We start from the raw sequence: 16,598 nt of genomic DNA on the forward strand, positions 1-16,598 counted from the left end.
CCCAAAAGTGTAAAATTTGTCACCTGATTCATGTCTGGCTTCAATAAATGATAACTCAATTATGAAAAATATACAGTACTGGTTGTTTACAATGCGAAGTATGGAGGATATTTTTCTTTGATGTAATACCGTGTAATACATGTATGTACCTACTTCAATAGGGTAGTTTCCTTCATCAAAGAAAACGAAAGGCATTGATTGCTATTCATTACCCACCATTAGTGTATTCATAATATACAAATTATTTCTTTTTAGAAATACCGGTTTTGACGAATGGCAAGGGTCAATTTTTATCCTCATTTGAAAAAGGCCAGATTGGCGCCCATGCGATTCCACTCCACGTGACGTCACAGGGACCAAGTTTCTATAGGAGAAGATGGGAGTTATACATCGTCTGAGATTACCAATGAATGCATGAGGCGCAGACCTCAGGGAAACATGTCTTAATAATCACTTATTAAAACTGGCTAATGTCCGAGAGTTTTCTTCGTTTGATAAGGTATTAATAATCCTTCTTTAAGCCAAGCGCTACCATCCAGCAAGGTACTCAGCTACCCGCTAGCATCCTGCGTCCTATCAGCGCTCAGAGCCTCGATCAAGGTCACCTCACAAGGCGGGAGGGGGAACCAGAAATGCGTCGCACGGACTTTTTCCCATCATTCCTACTTACGCGTCGCGTTTTCGCTCGCTTGAAATTTTTCACTTTTCATTTAATCACGAGAAATAGATATCGTCATTTAAAAATCTAAAAAGCGTGAAATTCGTACTCCAGGAGTAATAATCTTTCGATTTAGGCAATAAAAAATAATAGGAAGCCACCCTATTCAAATGCTGTGACTAAAATGTTTCTATGTTAGCATTTGTAAATGATGGTATCCATAAAACAGGTTCTCCTTACTGCCCTTAGTGAAAAAAATGTTTAAAAAAACTGTTGAAATTTTCAACAGGGAATTGGGACCATTGTTGAATTAGAAAATTCAACAGTAACTGCCCACACAGCACACTCAATATTTATACCGTATAAAAGTTGCATCAATGGATTCGTATAGTATGCGAATAATATTCCATCGATTATGTACGTAATATTCTAATAAAATGCGAATAATATGCCATCGAAATCTGTAAATAATATTTGCATTATATGCGCATATTTTCTCATGGATATACCACACAGCACACTCACAATTTATACCGTATAAAAGTTGCATAAATGGATTTCTTATAAAATTCGAATAATGTTCCGTCGATTATGTACATAATATTCTAATAAAATACGAATAATATGCATATATTCCGCATATTATGCGCATATATCGCAATTTATGAGGACATTATACCATTTATATCCACATTTTATGTAAATTTTATGCACGATTTATACCACTGTGGTGGTATAATATTCGCATAAAAAATTAATATTATGTGCATATTATTCACTTTGTGCTGTGTGGGTGTTGAAACTCTACAGTAAGGGCCCCCGCGCACTGGCAACTTTAATCACCGGCAACTAAACAATTTACTCACCCAAGAGTTGCTCGCTACCGCGCACTGGCGATTAAATAGTTGCCCCTCAGCTCAGTTTACAATGGATCTCGCGGAAGCAGGTTGTGTTGTTGCGCTCATTTTGCGATAACGAAAAAATAAGCAAAGGAACTATATAGATAAACTATACTGCATGTAAAATTGGTAGAAGTTCATAGAACTTTCGTTTGATCTAAAATTTTGTTGCCTTTAATTCCAATTCATTATCAAGTTACTTAAAAATGATCAAAATTCAATCACCTAAATACAATAGATATCTTAATCAAATTAAATAAAACTAGTTTATATAGGTACCAGGAATGAACTTCAATGGCTTTAATCAAAAATTGGGCACCAGAGAAGCTGTAAAAATGGTGGAGTGGCTATTTAATATGGGACCAGATATCAGGGAAGAGATACATCCATCTAGTTACACATGGAAAGGAGACTAAGCTATTGAAAAGAGACTATGTTGGATCGAGAAACACATGAGGAGGAAACTCAAGAAAATAAAATATGACGCGAGCTAGGAAGGATTGGGCTGCAGTGAGTGGTGTAAATATGGGGGGTTAGGGGATAGATCCCCACCAAACTATCAGAGGAAAAAAAAAGATATTAAAAAAATTACCTAGTATTGAAATATAATAACTTTGTCTGCTTAAATTTAAATTTTTAGCGCCAAAATTATCATCATCATCATCATCATCATCATATGTGTATTATGTAAACTGTATATCGAGGCATGTCATTTTTCAAAAATTTTCCCACCCCATGCCATCTCATCCTCCCCCCACCCCCAAAGCACATTCCTAGTTACGTCATTGTCTGCAGTACAGCAATCATTGGATTGCAATCACGATTGCAATACTGTGGAATCTTTGGGGATACACAGTGTTTTCTTGTTTTTGGTAATCCTCTGTTCAGAATCACTTACTTATCTTTGACATGTAAGTGCGATTCCTCTATTAAATCCATGATAAATTTGAATTAATTTTACATGATATCCGCCTTTTATTAATTGTAATTTGATTCGTTCAAACAACTTTCATTTTATAATGCTCACTAGTGTAAAAAAAATGTGAAATTTATAAGAACCTGAAAAGAGCCTGAACCAGAAAATAAAGAAGAACGTTAGGATTATATTTCAGCATTAAATTTTAAACGAAAAATTACGAAAAAAAAGTGGTTCTATGGAGTAACCCACACCTGTGCAGATTCGCTCCAAATTCGAACGATTGGCGCCGCCTCAGTCGAACTTAAGACTCGAGAATTTTAACATGGATTGCCGAATCTTTCCGTAAGGGTATATGACCGTTAGTTGTGAATTTATGGCTTCCAAATTCAATCCAGGGCTTGTTCAATAAATTAAAGTACCGCAAATAATCCCAAAAGGGATGAGGCCGGAGCAACATTTACAGTAAAATTGAGAAATGGTAAGAAAGAACGGAAGGAAAAAATTAAAGAAATGATGGCGTCGAGTGAAGGTGTAACGCACATACCGAAGCGGAAGAACACATCAACCTACCCTATGTGGTGTTTTTAAATAGAAATCCTATTTCGAACAACAGAGATGATTGAAATAATTGAAGGTGTCGACTTGAACGAAGAAAAAGAAATGAATCAAGATCAGAAACGTAGATGGAAAGCGAGAAATTCCAAGGCTCAGCATTATAGTCTCTACAATAGAGATCCGTGGTCCACCATGTAATGTGCTGTGAAACAGTTGCAGTTGGACAAGTAGAAAGGAGGAGAATAGGAAAGTGAAGAAAAGAAATACGATGAATCTCAAGAGTAAAAGAAAATCAAGATGAAGAAAATTTAATGAAAGGAGTTAAATGAAGGGAAGGTGTAATGTGACTATGTGAGTAAAATTATTCTGAGGCTCTTGTGTATTTACATAATGGAAGTGAAGTTGTAAATGTAAGGCTTCCCAATAAAATGCAGAGCATATTCAGTAATTAAAATTACCGTAAATAATCGCAGAACTTAAAAACTATGAGACCTTTCCAAATCGCGACCTGCAAAACACTTCCTAAGATGCGCTGCGAGCAAGTGCCGTCAAGCAACTGAAAAGTTGACAGTGCGCGGGGTTGGGTAAACATCCACGCGATCTATTCCTACCGGCAACAATTTAATCACCCTCAGAATAGGTCCGGACGCAATTATTTAGTTGCGGCAACTAAAAAGTCGCCCGTGCGCGGGGCCACAGTCAATGCCGTGTGTTTCATTTGAACTTCCACAAAGCAACTAATTAGTTGCTTTGAAAAAGTTGCCAGTGCGCGGGGGCCCTAACGGCTGAAGTCCAACAGTAATTGTTGAAATCCAACAGTAACTGTAGAAAATCGAACAGTAACTGTTAAAATCCAACAGTAATTGTTAAAATCCAACAGTAACTGAATATGCCTAATATACTCCTTTGTATATGTAATGAATTCTATTCTGTACTTTTCTCTTTTTGGAGTAAAACAATTTATTATTTTCATAGTATTACGTAATTTAGGTACCTGTATGGTAATGTAAGCATTTGGTTATATTTATGCTTCCGTGGCAACCTTGATTTTCATTTTACGTCATTTAAATAGATATGGGACTGAAACTCATATGGAGAATTAATATTCATTCATATCTTATAATAAGGGCCCCACAACGTTCGCGTCTATCGGAAAGTCTACATGAATGGATTAATATAGAAAATACTTAGATGATTATAGCCAAAGTTTTTTTGCAATTATAAAATTCTACGCTTTCATCATTTGCTTTATTTACAGCATACTCATGTCAGTGTAACAAGATTACGTAAATAAACGCGTCAGAAGATGTAAGAATCTAATGATTTTTTGAAAGAATTACTCGAAAAGGTCATTTTAGTTTTTTTTCTGGATTTCAGTGCGGTCTCAAAGAAAAAATTCACCAAATAGATAATAGGACCTTTATATACATTATTAAACTCTATCAGCAGTGAAATTTTCAGTTTTCATAGTATATTTCTCACGAGATTTTTCAGTCTCTTTTTTTCGATTTTTTGATCCTTCAATTTTCGCTCGTTTGTAACTTTTCTCTCATGATCAAGTGCCTTTGTTATTTTAGATAGCACTGCTCTTTGTCGCTTTATGGACTTGAGCGTTGTATTGCCCATCCAGGCTTCGAGAAAATCAATGAAGCCACCACAGAAACAACGAATTTTATCGTGATTAAGACAAATGGAATGAGATTCAACCATGCATAATTTAAGACCTGCGATGAAAATCACAATAACCTCTGAAAAACAAAAGCTATGTCACTATACCATGGGCAAGAAAGTAAAACATGTCGCTTCGACATCGTCCGCACAGAACAAACTAGCTAAACCGCAGTGCAATTTTCATCATCAAGGCGGATAAACACTATTCTCATTTTCTATGCGTACGCTTTTCTCATCAAAGCGAAATTCCACGTCCTTGGCTTATGTTTAAAGGCAGGATGTTGTCTCAATTGATTAAGCCGATGCAGTCTTTAAAAACAGCGCAGTAGCAGGTGACGAAATCGTTGAGTCGTCAACCGCTTACTTTTTTTAAAGAGAGAGAGAGAGAGTGCCACCGAGGACGTCAATGGCATATTGAATGTCACGGTGAAATCGAAGAATTCCGCCGTACGTGACCCCGATGGCAATGAGTCACGGCACCTGGCGTGATTTCCTCTCTTCGCTTCCTTGTAATTCAAGTTTGTGGGTTATGGCGGGGGGTTGCTGTGGGTGACGCCAGTGGACGTGACGTCATTACAAGTTCCCCACCTGGCCACTAGGAGCGCTGACCGGGAACAACTCGTCACCCTGTCCGTGCCGCTGGGACTTCACGGAGGGTGGGGAAGAGAAAAAAAATAATAAAGGAGCCGCTGGGCATTATGGGATAGCATGCACTGATTCACACACGGCGGTTTCAACATGGCTGCCAGTCGTTTGTTGATGTGCTTACCTGCGCTTATTTTGACGATATTTGCCCGCCCGGCATCCTTGACGTACGCTGACTGTGAGTAAATATTCATTCTTCATAGTTATTACGCTCGTGCGAAATGTTAGTTACCGTGCTGACGGTGTCGATTCCTTATTATGAAAGGTATGTGCAGTGCATACCAAGTATGTGTATGTTCAGGGAAGCTGTGACTCAATATAGACCATTTCCTCCTCGAAGGACGCTGATGTAATTTTTATAATATCGTCTCCGGTGTGTGTGTGAATTGATTTGTTAGATTTTTGTCCGTTAAATGTCCGTACACCCAGGAAATAACTCTTCGTATAAAAAGACTTAACTTGGTGCTAACAGTCGGAATTAGTTTTCGATAAAAGCCGTTCCATTGCAGCTCGACGTAAAATTAGGTGTTTTAAATGTTGACAATTGATTCCCACTAATCATAAGTTCTGTTAATAATTTGTTTGTACTCGAATGCATTTGTTTTTGTGTTATTTTCCTGTCGAAATGGACACCTACTCGCGAATAAAAATTGCTCACTATTCATTTGTGTGACTATCCCGAAGCTATAGCGAAGAGAGAAATTCCTGTTTCATTGAATTAGTGAGGTATTTCATGTCAGTGATTTCTTATATGAGTAGCCATTGTGCGTCTATTCACTCCGTTTGGTGAAAGTAGATATCGATGAATACACACCTGTTGTGCCGTGAAGTTATGGCAAATTCACGCGTTATTATCGCAGATAGTGTCGTCCTTGTCCTGATCAAACACATCAGCTGTTTAGGGGTTCTTGAAGATAAGATAATGAGCAATTCGGAATGGGTTTCATGTACCATTGAGGATGTGTTACTGACTACGCAGTAGCCTTGCTTTTTTCAGTCGTACGATGGTTAACACCTTTATAATTAGTCTTCCAAAAAATATCCCTCCTTGTTTTTTTCCGTTTCTGTTTTTCATGATGGCAATGAAAGGACCTCAAAATTTAGACCGCACCGGCGTTGAAAATCATATAATTGGAAGATGCACAAATGCTAATGAAGCTATTGCGATATACCTACCGTCGAATCTTGTAAATGTTTTCAAACACGAGTACATGACGGAGGAGCAATTTTGGAAGCTCAAATATGGTATCCAAGTAACCAATCATGCAAATATCAATAACAATACCGTGAAGAATGACAATGTGGGAGAAATATTTAATGACGACTGAAGTTGTAATAATGTGATGCTGCGTGCATAGAAATTGAAATGAATGCATAAAACTATCGTACCACTGTGAAACAATTCCTTGAATATTTCACGACAATTAGTTTTTTTCAAGTGTGAGAACCTAAGCATTATTTAACGTGAAAAGAAAATATATTACATTTTTCAAAGAAATTTACCCCAATGCTGTCAGTAAATTTTTAAAGCTTGAAGAATTTTGTGAACATAGATTTGATTCAATTCTCTGAAAGGTTTGATTTTGGATTTCGTGAAAATTGTGGATTTGACCCATTCCTAATATTATGTCGGATTCTGTGATATTGATGCATCATGTAAACGATTCCTATTGTATGTTTGTACCAGGGGCAGAGCTAGGAATTAAGGCTAGGGGGGGTTTCAGGCGAAACTAATGCTGGGGTGCTTGGGGTGTTGCATACCCGCCTGAATAAGCTGGAGGTGCTGAGGCCTTCCCCCGGAAAAAATGAAGATAAATGGTTCAAAATGGTGATTTTTACGGCCTTCTGGGGGTTATTTGATTATATCTCACACTTTCTATAAGTAATATTAACCCTTAACCAGTGACGTGAAATATTTATTACACTACCAGTGACGTGCGAAGTCTTGGAGACCGCAATAAATCAAAAATTCATGAAATGTTGCAACGCCATTGTTATTGTTTTGTTTAATTTTTGTTTGGATACTTAACTATTCTTAAACTTATATTTAAATTTTTACACTCCCAATACGAACCAATTTGTCATTAAAAATTGTGATTTGAAGCAGGCTCAAAAAACTTATGCCCAAAACACTTGAGTTATAGTTATTCTATTTATGCATCAATATGTCGCCAGGTTAAAAAAAAGCCTTAAATGTTAAAGTTGGAAGGCTAAGTAGTAAGTAGCCATGAAATTTATCCAGCATATTCCTTTTCTCGATGCTTTCTTATGCTAGTGACGTACGGTCTCACAGACCGCTAATCGAATTGAAATTCAAATTTACAAAATTTAATATTAGGAGCATTAATTTTTAAGAGTGGGATGTCCTTGTTATGAAAAAATATGAAGCTAACGAGAATTGTAGATATTTTGAAATATTAATTTTGAAAATATTCATAGTTTTGGAAACGCAGCGGTCTCTCAGACCGTACGTCACCGGTTAAGGGTTAATCCAATCAAGTAAAACAGATTTAACTTAAAAATTTCTGTGAGCTCTGGGGGGGAGGGGTTTATCCCCCAAAACCACCCCCTCGCTGTGCACTGATTTGTACTACTTGATGTCTCTAAGCAGGGCTGTTTCTAGACGTTTTTCTAGTGTAAGCGAGCAACATTCCTACCCCGCCTCCCTCAAATATAACCTTAAAGGTAATAGGTATTCTCTTTGGTTACATTTTAAAATAAATCCAAATTTTTATTATTATTATAGTATTCTACCGATTAACTTAGGTTTCCATGGAGTGTTCAAGAAGTGATCTGGCAGCCTCCCTTTCCTTCCAGCACTGCCTTCTTTACTTCACTGTAAGACCTAATCCCTTTCAATCTATCAGAAATCCTATTCTTTTCCTTCCCCTCGTTTCCCTAACATTCTACCCTCTAACACCATTTTCAACATCCCCTCACCGCTAAGCGCTAACTCCATCCATACCTTCTGTCTCCTCCGTATCTCATCTAAAAGCTGCCTCTCCTCACCCACCATGTCCAGCACTTCGTCGTTCCTTTTCCTCTCTGTCCATTTCACCCTCTCCATTCTTCTTCATACCCACATCTCGATTGCCTCCGATCTTCTCTCGTCTTCTCTCCTCAGTGTCCATGTTTCCGCGCTGTAGAGAGCTACGCTCCAAATCAAACTACTCTTGGAATATGGGTCGAGGCTTAAATGTCAGAGTGAGCTTGTTACCTGCTTGCTCTTCTATATTGAATGTGATATTTTTAGAACTTTTGGCTTGGCACCCTACAAGGCCTCGTACAATGAAACCTCTGTTAGCGAGTGCCTCTGATAACGAACAATTCAGATGACGACCAAAAATTTCGCTAAAAATCTGCCTCGGATAGCGAACAAAATTTCGGTTAACAAACATATGTGTAGCGGCCATGTTTGTGTTCGGTGCTGTGCGATCCCCAATGGATGCAAAGTAATACAATGTTGCCGGCTATGCATTTATAAATATGGTGGAACTTGGTTATAACGGCATCGGCTGTAACGTCAACTCGGGTTTAATGTCGCATTTTATACAGACGAGCCAAAATTGAACATTTTATGTTGTACGAAAACCTGTTTATATCGTCGACAAATATTGCGACGCTCGGGTATAGCGTCAAAAATGTTGCGATTCTTAGGTTGCAAAAGTGGCAGTGTGATTGTATTATGTCTCAAAGTTCATAGAAACCATGTGTGGAAACGTCAACAGCAAAAACAGGTCACAAGCTGGACGTTGAGCTGGTGACGGGAGGCAACTCTTTTGTTTAATTGGTGTCTGAAGGGAGCGGGGGCTGTCCCGCATACCTGGGTCTTATCCCTTCCCACCCTATATTCTACAGTGGAACCTCGTTAAAGCGAGTACGGGCTATAGCGACACCTCCGCTATTACGAGAGATAGCCGATGCACCGTCAATTGATCCTATAATAAGCGTGTTAAAAAATAGGTTTTTACGAGACCCTTTCGGTGTTGGCTCTGGCCATAGCGAGGGTTTCCACGCCGGAAGACTTTCATCAAGACTCCTTAACCTCTGTAATTGTTAGCGATCTGTTAGAAATGAAGTTAATGGAGTGCTCAGTATCAAATTTATGTGGTAAACTGTCGTTCGATAAATATAATGATGACGAAACAATGCTTTGCATGATTTTTATTCAGTGCGGCGCTTATAAATTGTTTGAATAGTTAGTCGTTATTTGAGTAAGGAAATTTAGTGATGCAAAAAAACATCGCCTTTCGTCTGGATTTATGTTTACGTTTATCGGATTGATGTCTATCTGTCGCCGCACCACTCCTGTTCCTGTATATCTGTTCGCAACAGGTATATTGGCTATTATTTGCTCCACCTCCAGTAAAGCGACAATTCGCTATAGCGAGTGTTTATTAGTGCACCGTGGGGTGTCGTTATATCGAGGTTTCACTGTACTTGGTCACTGACACAGGCACACTGTTTTTGTGGAGCTGCCTCACCGCTCATAGCACACTCCTGAGAGCCGCTCGCACAGTGCGACTCAGCATAGCGCTTTTGGGTTGAGGGGAGGGGGAAATAGGGGAGTGGAAGAATGGGGAAGAGGGGAAGGTGGTGAGGAGGGATTTCTAAGCGAAAATGTAAAAAAAAAATTTAAAGTGTAATATTTCCTAGATCACAATTTGAAAAATTGTATTCAAATCAATCACGTGTTTAATAGTCACGATGTTTAACAGGTGATATAACTGAGGAACCATTTCTGCCGATACGTTATATCTTTCATGGAAGACGGAAAATGTATTCCGTCTCCTGTGCTTATAGATGACGGCAATTTAAACAATTCTGTTGTAACAAAATATTCTCTCCGGAACTACATGATCATGTTCACAATTCATAATTAATTTCATCGATTCATCTTAGTTGTTTGTGTGAGAACAAATTTTCATTTTTGTCCCGTATTATTTTCCTAAATTTGCCGTTGCCGAAAACTTTTACACGAGCGTCTTCCGCCATTTTTCTTTCACGATGCATTGAACATGCAGGAGAGAGAATTACGATAAGGGTCACGTGAGATTCTTTTGAGTAATACCCACAAAATGAATCAGGAGAATATTTCAAGCAGTCTGAAAAGGTGATCAGTGGGCTAGTGATGAGCGGAACTGTGATTTTCCGATCACTTCGTTACCTGTGACTGCTACTCATCAGTAACGGTGATTCTTAACTGTGATTGCAATCACCGAGGTGAATCACTCTTAAAAGCCATCGGTGATTTGTGGCGCTGCCATTCCTGCTACTTTGTCCAATTCCAAGGAATGAGCTCTCCTTAATACGAACGAATAAACTCATAGAAAATTGTAAAATTAGGCAAAATATCTTTTTGAGGGAATAGTTCTGATTCCGAGTTTATATTACACTAATTACGTAAATCTGATGTGGTAAAAGAATTGATAAGGGTCAATCTTTTTTTATACATATTTATAATCAAACCTTCATAAGTCAAAGCTTTAGCTGTATATTTCGCACAGAATGTCAAATTTATCATAAAAGATGAATAAGACATCCTTATTTTACTATTGATAGCATCATGGTAGCTGCCGAAGCTAACTTCACCGTATTCACAGTCGCAGTGATTTCGAGTAGTATTTGGTGATTTAGTCACCGGCCGTGATCGGCTACTTCTCTTCAATCACAGGTGGCGATATATCGCATATCACTTGGTAGCAGCCAGAGCTATCTTCACCGAATCCAGTGATTGAATCACCGATCACAGTGATTTCGAATATTGAATCACCGACAGTGACTGCTACTTTTCAGTAACGGTGATTCAATCACAGTTAGCGATATATCGCTCATCACTACAGTGGGCTACCCGCGAAAAGTGCCATGTGCTCCATTTGACCCGCGAAACGTTCGATGAGTCTCAGACGAGAAATGTCTGTGGAAGGAGTCGTGTGCGCAAGGAGTCCGACTTCCACCGCTCACCACTCCAACAGGCTCAGATGGAGCTGTGGGCCGAGAGAGTCTTATTTGGTGAGTCGCGACTCCCTCCCCTTCGCAGACAGCACACGACTCCCTCCCCTCAGCAGACCGCACACGACTCTAACGGGCGCATTGCGCGCTGAGGGAGTCGTGAGCGCCGGGAGTCTTGGCTTCTCCTCGCACAATAGGGTAGTTTCCTTCATCAAAGAAAACAAAAGGCATTGATTGCGATTCGTTGCCCACCATTAGTGTATTCATAATACACAAATTATTTGGTTTTTGAAGTACCGGTTTAGACGAATGGCAAGGGTCAAATTTTATCCTCATTTGAAAAAGGCCAGATTGGCGCCCATGCGATTCCACTCCACGTGACGTCACAGGGACCTAGTTTCTACACGAGAGGATAGGAGTTATGCATCGTCAGAGGCTACCAATGCATGCATGAGGCACAGAGCTCAGGGAAACATGTCTTAATAATCACCTATTAAAACTGGCTAAGGTCGGAAAGTTTTCTTCGTTTGATAAGGTATTAATAAACCTTTTTTAAGCCAAGCGCTACCAGCCAGCAAGGTACTCAGCTGCCCGCTAGCATCCTGCGTCCTATCAGCGCTCAGAGCCTCGATCAAGGTCACCTACCAGGCGGGAGGGGGAACCAGAAATGCGTCGCACGGACTTTTTCCCATCATTCCTACTTACGCGTCGCGTTTTCGCGTGCTTGAAATTTTTCACTTTTCTTTTGATCGCGAAAAATAGATATCGTCATTTAAAAATCTAAAAGCGTGAAATACGTACTCCAGGAGTAATAATCTTTCGTTTTAGGCAATAAAAAAATAATAGGAAACCACCCTATTCCAGGCCTGGCACAGTGTGCGCGGAGGGAGTCGTGTGCGGTCTGCGAAGGGGAGGGAGTCGTGACTCACCAAATAAGACTCTCTCGCCTCACAGCTCTATCTGCTGAGTCGCACATTTGAGCTGACTCACTCGCAAAATGCTATTTAATCTGTGTCTACATGAAGCCATGAAAGAACTGGGGTTAGAGGGGACAATTGTGCATAAATCTACTCAGGCATGTGCCTATGCCGACGATATATATAGTTCTAATGGCACGGAATATGGATTCTCTGAAAGAAATATTCAAAATCTTAGAACAGAAGAGTAAGAATATAGGGCTCAGAATCAATGAGAGAAAAACGAAATACATGAGAATGTCGACCACGGATGACAGAAGATGGACTCAAAACGTTACATTTGGGCAGTACAACTTTGAAAATGTAAAATATTTCAGCTACCTTGGTACTAATTTAAACTGTAAGAACGCAATGACAGAAGAGATCAACAAGAGGATAATGGCTGGAAATAGGGCTTACTTTGCTAATATTAAGCTCCTGAAGTCATCTCTTCTATCTAAGGAGATGAAATTCAAGATCTATAAGACACTTATCAGACCGGTCGTGACATATGGAGCAGAAACGTGGACCATCTCCGCTGGAAACGAGCAAGCTCTGCGGATATTTGAACGGAAGGTTTTGCGAAAGATATATGGTCCCGTGACAGATGGGGTAACTTGGAGGATAAGAGCAAACAAGGAAATAGAAAATATTATCCGAGGCGAAGACATAGTGAGGTTTGTGAAGACCCAACGGCTAGCTTGGCTAGGTCATGTAAAAAGAATGAGTGAAGAAAGGATGCCTAAGAAGATTCTACATGGAAATATGGATGGAAAGAGAAAAAGAGGAAGACCGAGGAAAAGATGGATGCAGGATGTGGAAGAAGACATGAAGGCTATGAGGATTGTCAGATGGTGGGAGGAAGTGCAGAACAGGAGAGAATGGACAGGCGTCTTGAGGGAGGCCAAAGCCCATACCGGGCTGTGGTGCCAAGGAAGAAGAAGAAGAAGAAGACTCGCACAATGCCCATCACTAGTCCTTTCACTCAGATTTTAAGGCTGCTTCTTTTATAACGTCACTCGGATATAACATTAAAATTCTTCTGGTCCCTTTGATGAAGTTATAACCAAGTTCCACTGTACATCCTGATCCAGTTACACACACACATACACTCTCATAACGGATGCACAGCGTGCTGGTGGATTCCAGAGAAATTTCAGAAGTTACTCTTGTCCCTTTAGCGATCACTTGAACTAATAAGACGAATTAAATCAGTCAAAAGCCGAGTTGAAACAGCCTTCAGATGAGTTGAACACGTGTGCTATGGAGGAGCTAGGAACCAATTGTTCCTATTTCCTTTATTTCTTGTGGGGAATATAGGGTAGTTTCCTGTTATTTTTTTATTGCCTGAATCAAAAGATTATTACTCCTGGAGTACATATTTCACGCTTTTAGATTTTTAAATGACGACATCTATTTTTGCGCGATCAAATGAAAAGTGAAAATTTTCAAGCGGGCGAGAACACGACGGCTCTGGCTCAGCTTCATTCAGGTTCCCGCTGCCGCAAATGAGGTGACCTTGGGGCGAGGCTTTGAGCGCTGATGCAACGCAGGCTGTTAGCAGGTAGCAGAGTACCCTGCTAGCAGGTAGCACTTAGCTTAAGTAAGGATTATTAATGCCCTATCAAACGAAAGAAACTTTACGACCATAGACAATTTTAATAGCTAATTATTAAGAGATGTTTCCCTGAGCTCTGTGCCTCATGCATGCATTGGTAATCTCAGACGATGTAAAACTCCTATCTACTCGTATAGAAACTAGGTCCCTGTGACGTCACGTGGAGTGGCATCGCATGGGCGCCAATCTGGCCTTTTTCCAATGAGGATAAAATTGACCTTTGCCATTCGTCTAAACCAGTATTTCTAAAATCAAATAATTTGTATATTACGAATACACTTATGGTAGGTAACGAATCGCAATCAATGCCTTTCGTTTTCTTTGATGAAGGAAACTACCCTATTGTTTCGGATAGCGAACATTTCGGATAGCGACCAGCTTTCTGAAACGGATTGTCGTCGTTATCAGAGGTTCTACTGTACTTTGCTTACTGCTTAATCCGGCCCTGACTCTAAGATATGTAAAATCATGTGTGTTCGTTAGGGACACGCTTTTGCTGGAATTGTAGTGTTCGACCCCCCTCATGAAGGCTGGAATCGAACACGGCTATTGCAGTGTGGGTTCTTGCCTTGGGTGCCAGGCGCATTGGTTTAACTCAAGCTGCAAATTAATATGGAAGGATCAAAGGCTCTTTACCTTTCTGGAACTCACACCAAAGAGAGAAGGGATGAAATTCCCAGGCCTAAGGCAAAGTAAGGTCGCATACGGTTAGCAGTCTCCATCATAGCGGCGTTCATAGCCTCGCACCCAGGTGGCCTCACACAGCAGCAGCCAGACGTCACACGGGCTTTTCCCAGCATCCATACTTAGCTTAGCATACTTAGTTTTTGGGTGCTTGAATTTTTTCACTTTTCCTTTAATCGCGCAAAAATAGATATCGACATTTAAAAATATAATAGCGTGAAATATGTACTCCATGAGTAATAATCTTTTGATTTAGGCAATAAAATAATATTAGGAAACCACCTTATTATGGGCCTGAGAAAATAGGTATGTATAACTACTGGTTTGAAAGGTATTGAGGGTAATCCTTTCACAGAAGCCCATGACATTATCAGCTACCACACGGAATGGGGCACTGTTAGTGGCAGGCATACGTAAAGACATACGAGGAGAATGCGTGAGGTTCGGCAACACTGTTCCATGAGAAGATTCATGATATTAACTCGACGGAGGTCTGTGAGCGACTGACTGAGACCATTCCTGCTGTCTTCCTATTGGCCGAGGCAAAGTCACATGTCGAGAATCGTTCCCTCCCCTCACCTCCACTTGCTTTCAATGCCTGCATTTTGTTCATATTTAATTAACGTACAATCATTCTTCTTCTCTATCAAATTTTACAAGCAAATACACCAGTGTATCTCAGAGATGAATTTCAAACTCTTAATAGAGTACAGGACTGAAATACGAGGGGAAAATGAAAAACTCATTCTTCCTCACCACCGGACTGTCGGGTTCAATAAATCATTCCTTCTGACCGCAGGCCGCAAGAGGAGCAACATTGACTCACGGCTACGTAAATCATCATGACTCGCCTCCTTCAAAAGGGCACTACACGTAAAACTTCTCCGAGAACAACAACGAGACATGTAACATCATGTCACTGAAAACGTCGGCGCAGAGACAATATACCTACTCGTTTGGAAAGTGTTGAGGATAATCCTTTCGCGGAAGCCCATTAGATTTTCAGCTATCTCACGGAATGAGGCACTGTTGGTGGAAGGCATACGTAAAGACATACAAGGAGAATGCGTGAGGTTTGGCAGCACTGCTCCACAAGCAGAGTCACGCTGTTAACTCGACGGAGGTCTGAGAGTGACTCACTGAGGCCATCCCTGTCGTCTGCCGATTGGCTAAAGGAAAGTCACGTGTTGAGAAACTTTCCCTCCCCTCATCTCAACTTGCTTTGGCCACACCAGTTCACCCGCAGAGATAAAGAGAAGAGAGTATAACCCCGTTATACTTAAATTGACTCTGAGATTTGTAAAATCATATATCGAAGGCTAAGTTCTAACAATACATGTCTCAAAAATAGTAACTTTTCAGGAGAGTCAAAGAGGTTGATTTCTTCTAATTTTATGCTAAAATAAAAAACAAAAAAAATTATAAAACTGAAAAAGAAGCATACTTTTTCCAACAAAGAGTTGTCTTTTGCTTGAATTTTATTTTCTAATGCTATTACACTTTGTTTAAGCTCATCGCCACTGGTCAACAATCCTAAGATTGGTTTGACGCAGCTCTCCACTCAGTTCTCCTATCAGCTAATCTTTTCACTCCTACGTATTTCTTCTCTTTCACATCCTTCTTTACTTGCTCCATATATTTTGTTCGAGGTCTCCCTTTTCCATTCTTGCCTTCCACTTGTCCCTCGACGATTGTCTTCATCAGGCCATTATGTCTCAAGATGTGGCCTATAAGGTTGTTCCGTCTTCTTGTTAAGGTTTTCATGAGGCTTCTATTCTCTCCTACCCTTCTTAGGACTTCCTCGTTACTAACTCGGTCGATCCATTTGATTTTCATCATTCTTCTGTAGCACCACATTTCAAAGGCCTCTATCCTTGCTTTCTCCGCTGCGGTCATTGTCCATGCCTCACTGCCGTATAGGAGCATACTCCAAATGTAGGTTCTTACGAATTGTTTCCTTACTTCCATATTTAAGTTTCACGCTGTAAGCAGGTCTCTCTTTTGGTGGAATACCCTCTTCGCTTGAGTCATTCTGCTGATA

At 40.0% G+C, this 16,598-nt stretch overlaps 1 protein-coding gene across 1 annotated transcript in view; it reads left to right on the forward strand.

The window, feature by feature from the left end:
• Window positions 1-5,350: 5,350 nt before the first annotated feature.
• Window positions 5,351-16,598, forward strand: part of LOC124170012 — a 99,778-nt gene continuing 88,530 nt past the window's right edge. The window contains exon 1 of the mRNA XM_046548696.1: window positions 5,351-5,525. Within this exon, the coding sequence (XP_046404652.1) occupies window positions 5,441-5,525 (85 nt within the window). The 5' untranslated portion in view covers window positions 5,351-5,440. The remainder of the gene's footprint in view (window positions 5,526-16,598) is intronic.

This window comes from Ischnura elegans, chromosome 13 (assembly GCF_921293095.1).
Source record: "Ischnura elegans chromosome 13, ioIscEleg1.1, whole genome shotgun sequence".
Lineage (NCBI taxonomy): Eukaryota > Metazoa > Arthropoda > Insecta > Odonata > Coenagrionidae > Ischnura > Ischnura elegans.